Below are 7,969 nucleotides of genomic sequence, written 5' to 3'. Positions count from 1 at the left end.
AGCTGGCCAGATCGGGTCTTCTATTTAGGTTCCCAGCCTTACATGGAGGGCCTCATAGAAGAACCCACCCAAGCTAGACTCCTCCCTTTCTACAAGTTGGGAGGAACCTGGCCTTTCCACCCAACGCCCTCCCCACCCAGGCACCAGTGAGTCAGGAAACCTGGCTTTCAGTCTTTCTATCCATGACAACCTCCTTTCCTCCCTGGCTCCAGACTCTTCCGGTGCTGACTTTTTCTGATTCCCCTGTAGACATTTAGAACTTTCGGTCTCAAGGCCTATTTATTATACATATAGTTCAGTGATTCTCAAACAGAGAGACTGGGGGCAGGCCATTTCTGGTATTGAGAGGGTATGGTAAGATCAGCCATCTGGGCCAGTAGGCTCCCCGAGCCAGACTTGGAGGAGCGCCAGGTCCTGCTGCAGTCTGACTGGGGTCCTAGCCAGCAGGCCAAGCTCCTGTGCACCAGAGGTGCGCTGGCGGTGGGGGCTGGGAACGGAGGCCCAGAGATGAGGCAGGTCTGACAGATGGCACAAACTCGCAACAGGATAGCACTTCACTCGTTGTTTGTGGCCCATCCTTGGTCAAGCACAGCTGGCCCCGGGAGTCTTGATGGATGCTGGACTGGGTGCTAAAAAAAGAAGAACAGGAAGCTGAGAGGCAGGTTCTGCCACAGAAGTTGCAACCGTGCCTCCTGTCTGTCTGCCTTACCCTGCCCACCTGAGCGATGCCGGCCATGGTGCCCGTGGAGTGGAGGCAGGTCTCTGCCACCGTTAATCCAGCAGCTCCTTGATACACCAGCAGCAGAGAAGGATGTAGACCATTTCCTTCAGGGTCCGCTGCAGGCCCTCCCACCCTGTGCCCATCTTCATGATGGGAACCCGAAGTCCAGTGTCTCGCAGGACCCCTCCGAGGGAGAAGGGCAGGGCCTGGGCTAGGGGCTGTGTCCGGGGCTGCATGTGGATTGCAGCTGAGGAAGGGTGTGGGAGATGCGTCCAGTGCCTTTTATCAACATTGTCCCCACCCCCTTCAGACCTCATGACTGTGGGCACAAGGGCCCCAGGGTCTAGCACAGGGAAGGTTCTGGGCCCGAGAATGGGCTGAGTCAGCCCCTGTGCCCAGGGATGCTGGGATGGGGTTAGTAGGAGGGCCCGGCCACTCCATCTTTCATCCTCCACGGCCAGGCCAGCTCAGCTTCCCTTCTTCCAGCCTGGGTCCTGAAACCCTGGGTCCACTGCCTGGTTGTCCCTCCCCCCTCCCCCCAGGGTTGACACTGCTCCCTGCTTCTGCCCTCTAGTGGGCTCCTGATGAGGCTGGCGCTGAAAATCATCAGTGAGAGCTCCTTCCCAGCCTGCGCTGCCCCCCCATCCCCCTTAGAGTGAGCACTGGGGGCTCCGAGCTGCCAGGGCCTGGCTTCCTTTTGCTTCTCCCTTTCCCTGAAGCAGGAAGACAAAGGCACAGCCAGAGCCACAGGCACAGGAGAGGTGGTTTATTGACAGGTTAGACCCCAGGACGACCTCCTCCCTTCCTGCCTTGAAAAGGGCGGGAGTGGGAGGTCAAGTGCGGGAGTTCCGCTCCTCGTCTTCGTTCTCAAGCAGGTAGGCTGGACGGTAGGTGGGCTGTCCTCCTGGGCTCAGGCACTTCAGGGCTGGGTTCCGTACAGTGTTCTCCCGGCTTCCCAGTGACGTGTAGCTGGGTGGGGTAGGGTGGGGGTGGCGGAGGGCATGGTGGGTTTCTGATGGGCTTGGTGTTCCCAGTCCCGCACCCTCATGTCTTCCACACGCCCGTCCCGTCCCCCCAACACCTTACCCTCGGTCATACAGGATACAGTAGGGGACAAACAGTTGGCGCAGGAAGTCCCAGATGTCTCTGTAGGTCCAGTCCTGGGAGGCCAAAGTCAGAGCAGACTCACAAATACTCCCCCTCCCACATCTACCCTCATCCCCCTGAGGAAGGGCCTATCCCGGCACTTCCGCTCCCCTAGCCTCTGAGGGAGGACCTGCTACTAAACTCTGTGGTACATCTTGCTCTATGTACGCCAATCAATGAGAGAAACCATCCTGTCCCCTCCCCATTCTCAATCCAACCTCCACTGAGATGTAATTTCCAGGAGGAAAGGGAGAGGCTGTTTAAGGCTATTTGTGTAAGCTTGTGCTATCCAGAAGAACTATCTGCAATGATGGAAATGGTCTATATCTATGCCGCCTAACATGGTAGTCATTTGACATAGGCTGGTACAATGTATAACTAAGGAACTGAAGTTTGAATTGTATTTAATTAAAAAATTGAGATATAATTCACAAGCCATGATATTCATCTTTTTAAAGCATACAATTCAATGTTTTAAAGCAATTTGTATTTCATTTCAATTAATTACAATTCAAGTGTAAATAAATGGCTCACGGCTACCATATTGGACAGCACAGGTCTAAGACACTGTTTGGTCCACATGCTTGCCGTTGAATTAGTGCTCAATAAAACCTGATCAAAAGGCTGAATGAACAGATACCACTGCCTCCCTTGGCTGATGGGGCCATTTCATCTAAGCCCCAGGGTCTAATCCTCCCACCCCAGGAAGCCAGGGAGCAATGACTGATAGGGGACAGGAGACTGAAGGTGATAAACCCCCTTCCCCATACCAGGAGCGGGTTGATGCGCATGAATGCAGGCCAGCCTGGGTCGGTGGGGCTGAAGGGGCAGAGGCTGCAGGAGTAGGGGTCAGTGCGGCGGGTACCCATCAGCACCGCCTCGAGCTGGGGGTGCCGCGCCTGCAGCTCACTCAGGGCCTGCTTCATGTCTCCCTCAGCCTCCAGCACCTGCAGATTGTACCTGAGGAAGAGTGCCGGGAGTCAGGAGTGGGCCTTGCCAAGCCCCTCTGGGATCCAAAATCTCCAAGGCCCCTAGTACCTCTTGATGGTGTCCTGTAGAAACTGCTCCAGCTCAGGGAAAGGGGAGATGCTGCGGATATACAGGATCTGGAGGGGCTTCTGAGCATCAGGGCACTTCCTGGGGAGGGGGCAGGATCCATTGGCTTGCCAGGATGGGCAGGGCAACGCTCCCCAGAGAGCTTGCTCTGTTCCCTTTGGCCACTGGGATAGACACCCTTTCCTCCTCCCTTTTCCTCATCCTCATCTGAAGGGAAGAACCCATTTGCTCTGGCAAGCCCACTCTGATCTCTCAAATCTGGAGCCCATACTCATTTCTAGCATGTAGGCCTTACCTCCCCGACAGGACTGTGACCTCCCTGTGGTCGGGGAAGGTGGCTCGCATATCCATACCCAGGGCCAGGCAGGTGTCAGATGCTCAATAAATACGGGAGGAACGGAACTGAGAGGTCACTGTGGCTACCGCCCTGCCAAGCCCCACCCAGACACCCCTCTTCCTTCCTGCTTCTTAGGATGGGGAACTAGCAAATGGGGCAGCTCTATCTCTGGGGTCTGCCTCCAGGGGGTGAGCTCACCTCTGCACTGCGGCGTGGAAGAGGTGCAGGAGGGCAGTGCAGTCCTTGCCCCCGTTGAAGCCCACGCAGAGCTGGGTGAGGCTGTACCGAGCCAGGGCAGTCTCAATGGTCTGGAGGGCGCCTGCCACCTTCTCCCCCAGAGAAGACCCTGCCACGCAGGCAGGGAAGAGAGCATCAGTTAGATACATATGGCTGTCAAAAGGCAGGGGTGGCCAAGCTGCCCTTGTTTAAGCCCCTTTCTATCTTCCCAGTGTTCAATTCCTTCATCTGCCCCCTGCCCGTCATTTAGCCATACCTCACGGTATTCTTCACCTCAGTGTATTCCCTCTGGGGGTCCTGGTTTCTTTTCATTCTCCTAAAGCTCATGCTGTTTCCTTCCCTCTTTCACACTGTTTCCTCTTGCCCATCTCCTGGTCTAACCAAATTCTTCTTGCGTGTGTGTGTGCTAAGTCGCTTCAGTTGTTTCTGACTCTTTGTGACCCTATGGACCGTATCCCACCAGGCTCCTCTGTCCACTGGATTCTCCAGGCAATACCGGAGTGGATTGCTATGCTCTCCTCCAGGGGATCTTCCTGACCTAGGGATCGAACCTGCGTCTCTTAAGTCTTCTGCATTGGCAGGGGGGTTCTTTACCACTAGCCCCATGTGAAAATCCTCCTTATCACTCAGCTTATATGTCACTCACCCAGGGAAGCCTTCTCTGACCCCAGATCAAGGCTGATCTCCCTGCTGTGGAAACCCCCTCATCACTGACCACTCATGCACAGTTACCTTTTCAACATCCCCCTCTCCTGTTAGATAAAACTACTTGTCCAGAGCAGGGGTACCTCTGTCCTGTTGAGCTAAACCCCCAACACCCAGCACAATGTTGCTGAAAGGAAGTACTCAATTGATATTTATTGGAAGAATGAATGAATCTGCTGTAGCTATCTTCTACCTTCTCTTGGATCTGCGGCAAGCCTCCAACAGCCCACCACTCCTAAGACCTAGGGTGGCACCAGTGGTCTGGTGCCTTCTGCCCCTTCCCCAGAAGGCCCCTACCTGACTCAGTGAGTTTGTACACGGCCTCACCGGCCTGCTCCACGGCATTGGGCACGTAGGGAACTACTGATCCCTGAGGCAGACGGGCGGTCAGGTAGGCCAGGCACTCCTCCAGGGGTCCTTCTTCCTCCGAGTCCAGTGTCAGCTTCACCTGATAGTAGTTGCTGCCCCAGTCAGGGTAGGAACCCAGGCCAAGCCTGCGCCCAAAATGGGCCTGGGCCTCAGCCAGGATGGGGGCGATAGAGGCCTCGTTAGCTGCCACATACATTTCCCGCAAGTGGAACTGAACAGCTGTGTTTTGGAACAGCCCCTTCAGCCCTTCCAGCACCCGACGGAGCAGCTCCGGAATTCCCGGGAAGAGGTAGACATTTCGGACGGAGACTAGTGGGAATCGGAAGGGGTGGCCAGTGCGAGGATCTGTGCCATAATGCAGGCGGGCAGAGGCGGGCACCCGCGACAGTTTCTCCCAGCCCGCCCCTCCTAGGGCCTTGACGGCCGCTTCCAGCTCAGGGTGTGGCTTGAGCTCGTCCCCAAAGGCCTGGGCCACTGCCTCAAAGGTCACATCATCATGTGTGGGGCCAATGCCCCCTGCTGTGAGGACGTGGGTGAAGCGGCTGGAGAAAGCTGTGACCTCAGCTGCGATGGTGGCTACCTCGTCGGGTACCACGGAGACTCGGCACACCTGGACCCCCAGGGAACGCAGTGTCCGGCACAGAAAGTAGGTGTTGGTGTCTTGAGTGTGTCCCTGGGAGATTGGGGGTGGGGAAGATGAGCGTGTCAGTGCTGTGGGGACAAAGGAGGAAGGATCAAGCTGCAACTGCCTGCTGACGGAGCACTCTGCTCTTTGGGGGACACCCACTTCCGGCAGCCCACAAGCCCACACTGGGCCCAAGAGTGGGAAAATCCATGTGAATGGAGTCAGGGGTAATGTGATCCAACTTGGGCTTCCATCTCTGCGCTTGGACCTTGACCTCCTCTTTGCTTATCGATTCAATTATCAATTTTATGTGGACCACTCATCCACTTCCTCATCAACCCTGACAGTTTCAGGCCCCTGGTCCCAAGTGCTTAAGGGCATCTTCAGATTCCTGGCTGTTGTCACTTTGGTCAGTGGCATCCTCAGACACTGTCTGCAGCCTGTCAGGCCCTTCATGCTGTCAATTCTACTTCTGAAATGTCTCTCCATCTGCTCTCTTCTTTGTTCCTACTGCCACCAAACAGGTCCTTGGCACTTTTCACCTGGATGGTGGCAACAGACCCCTGGCCAGGCTCCCAGTGTCCTGCCACCGCACTCTGCCCTAGGCCTCCGCAGCAACCTTCCTAACATGTCACTGTGATTGCGTCACTCTTGGCTGAAAAGTCATTTGTTATTTCCAACCATATACAGAATAAAGTTCAAATTCCTTTGCAGAATATTCAAGGCTGTGTGTCTATGGTGTGTACGCACTCTTCTTTTCTAGCCCCATCTCCTTCTATTTCTGTACAGAGTTTAGTGGTTAAGGTAGACTCTGGTGTAAATGCGACTCAAGTTGGAATCCCACCTACCACTTACGAGCTGTTCAGGGAAAGCTTCTCAACCTTTCTCAAGCCTCAGTCTCTATCTATTAATTGAGATTTGTAATAGAAGTACCCACATCATAAGGATAAGGATTAGGAAAATCATATATGTGATGTAATACAAGCACACTGCCAGGCCCTAGTAAGCACTCAATATTACTATTACAAACCTGATGCCCACCATGACCTCCAGTGAGACTTCCCTGATCATTCAGAAGAGATTTCCCCCTTCTAGTACTTTCCTTCTATCTCTCCTGAATGCTTTGGATCATTTTTCCAAATAGGTTGGACATAACTCTGAAATAATACATGCACCTGTACCTCCTATACACGCTGGACTCCTCGTCATTTCTGTAAAGGTCCTCCTCCCCCTACCATACTGCTTGGCAATTTGTAGGGACTTTGCTACAAGTTTTTCAACAGAGTAACTGAAAGAATAAGGGTCACTTTTCCTCCAATATCTTGGACTCACTCCAGGGCCCTACTGCAGCCAGAGGGCTCCCACCCTGGTTCACCCTCCCTCAACAGAACGTGGAGAAAGCTCCCAAGGACCGGAGAATGCTACCCCCCCCCCCCCCCCGCCCTCCCCGTCCCAGACACACCTTGAGGATCTCATCTCCAACAATGATGATGCCCGCCGTCACGTTGCGCCCTGGCGGAAGTTCAGAGGCCCTAGATGCCATGGTCCTGCCTTCTCTGCCCCTCTGGAAGGCCCTCCAGTAGCCACCCAGACCCCCGAATAGGGGTCGCAAGCACTGGGGGCCCGCCAGGTCTACAGGACACTGGGGGTCATAGCCTGGGAACAGGGATTCCGGGGTGGAGGGAACCTGGAGGAGCCAGAAAGGACAACGGGGAAGAGGAGGAGCGCATAGTTTTCCTCATCAGGCCCTTGACAATCGACTCCTTTATCCCTTTCCGTTTGGTAAACGTGTTCTCAAACTCTAGCCCATACCTCTTTTAATGTCTTCTATGCTCCGTCCTAGTCTCCTTAAAATGTCCTTCTCTCCCGAACCTACCAGTTAAAAATGTCTTCTGTCTGCAGAGCTCGGTTCTTCTAGGGTCGGCTCTATCCAGGGCATCTGCACTTTTATATTTATATATGTCTCTTCTCTTTGGGGCACCTGTCCCTTTAAATGTCTACCTTATCCTGGGCCTTGGCCCCTTTAAATGCGTTCCCTCCTTCCACCACCGACCAGAACTCAGCAGCCTTCTGCAGTCTTCACACCCTTTCCAGCCCAGAATCCTGTCTTTTCCCGCCACGCTTCAGACTGCTGAGCTCTTCCAGGTTCTCACCTGCCTCTTGCCCCTTCACCGGGTCTTTCCCTCTCTCCTTTCCTCCTGTCTCTGGGCAGCTTCCGTACTCAGAGTCCCGCCTCAGACTCACACTCACCTCATACTAATTGGTTATTTTGGCCGTCGCTCAGACCACTTCTATGGGTTCATTGGTGTAGTCGACCATCGCTCGCGAGCCTTAGCCAGAGGGCGGGAGTAGTGCTGGGTTGTTATTGGCGACAACCACGTGGCCACCCTCACCCGGAAGCGAGGGGGCTGGGCCTTAGCCGGGGGGCGGGGTTTTTCTCTCAAGAAAAATCCTGAGGAGTGGAAGGAGCCGAGGGGGCTGAAGGGGCTCTAAGGTGTTTGTGGTGCTCCCCTCTGGTGCTGGAAGTAAAGAGAAGCTTGACTCTAACCTCCGCTCAGTGTTCAGATTCTTGCGTGCACATACTATGTTATTCATGAACCACGACTCTGAGGGGTCAGGGGCTGGCACTGGTGTCAAAGAGGATTTTACACTGTAGCAAGTGGAAGTTGGACGGACACCAAGAAAAATGGTCAGGATTGCCTGTGAGCTAATGAGATCCTGGTGGTGAGCTTTTATTGTGTGGAACTTTCATTTGTCTCTGTTATAAACGATA

General features: G+C 54.4%; 2 protein-coding genes across 5 annotated transcripts; both read right to left on the bottom strand.

Annotated features, from left to right (window-relative positions):
* Positions 1-248: 248 nt before the first annotated feature.
* On the bottom strand, positions 249-1,370 carry LENEP (lens epithelial protein). Its single transcript, XM_020912540.2, has 2 exons — positions 719-1,370; positions 249-629 (listed from the first exon to the last, which is right to left on the bottom strand). The coding sequence occupies exon 1, from the start codon at positions 1,036-1,038 to the stop codon at positions 772-774; it is 267 nt and encodes an 88-aa protein (XP_020768199.1). The 5' UTR covers positions 1,039-1,370; the 3' UTR covers positions 249-629; positions 719-771.
* A 102-nt stretch (positions 1,371-1,472) lies between these two features.
* On the bottom strand, positions 1,473-7,423 carry FLAD1 (flavin adenine dinucleotide synthetase 1). Of its 4 annotated transcripts, none has more exons than XM_020912522.2 (8): positions 7,350-7,423; positions 6,659-6,883; positions 4,500-5,244; positions 3,459-3,606; positions 2,906-3,004; positions 2,638-2,827; positions 1,808-1,881; positions 1,473-1,690 (listed from the first exon to the last, which is right to left on the bottom strand). In XM_020912522.2, exons 2-8 carry the CDS (start codon positions 6,737-6,739, stop codon positions 1,555-1,557), a joined length of 1,473 nt encoding a protein of 490 aa, XP_020768181.1. In that variant the 5' UTR covers positions 6,740-6,883; positions 7,350-7,423; the 3' UTR covers positions 1,473-1,554. The 4 variants fall into 4 exon arrangements, with proteins under 4 accessions (XP_020768181.1, XP_070323541.1, XP_070323542.1 ...); XM_070467440.1 differs by having other exon boundaries at positions 7,009-7,390; XM_070467441.1 differs by lacking the exon at positions 2,906-3,004 and having other exon boundaries at positions 7,009-7,391.
* Positions 7,424-7,969: the final 546 nt, after the last annotated feature.

This window comes from Odocoileus virginianus, chromosome 5, assembly GCF_023699985.2.
Source record: "Odocoileus virginianus isolate 20LAN1187 ecotype Illinois chromosome 5, Ovbor_1.2, whole genome shotgun sequence".
In the NCBI taxonomy this organism is placed as follows: Eukaryota; Metazoa; Chordata; class Mammalia; order Artiodactyla; family Cervidae; genus Odocoileus; species Odocoileus virginianus.
The sequence above is the reverse complement of the archived record's forward strand: the minus strand, read 5'-3'. Positions and strand labels throughout refer to the sequence as shown.

What these genes read in the sequence shown, in the direction of transcription:
- LENEP (XM_020912540.2), bottom strand. Translation starts at nt 1,038, where the DNA reads ATGAGGTCTGAAGGGGGTGGGGACAATGTTGATAAAAGGCACTGGACG.
- FLAD1 (XM_020912522.2), bottom strand. Translation starts at nt 6,739, where the DNA reads ATGGCATCTAGGGCCTCTGAACTTCCGCCAGGGCGCAACGTGACGGCG. An exon ending in GTACAAACTCACTGAGTCAG is followed by an intron (nt 3,607 to 4,499) that starts GTAGGGGCCTTC and finishes CCTGCGTGGCAG; the next exon opens with GGTCTTCTCTGGGGGAGAAG. An exon ending in TGTATCCTGTATGACCGAGG is followed by an intron (nt 1,691 to 1,807) that starts GTAAGGTGTTGG and finishes TACCCCACCCAG; the next exon opens with CTACACGTCACTGGGAAGCC.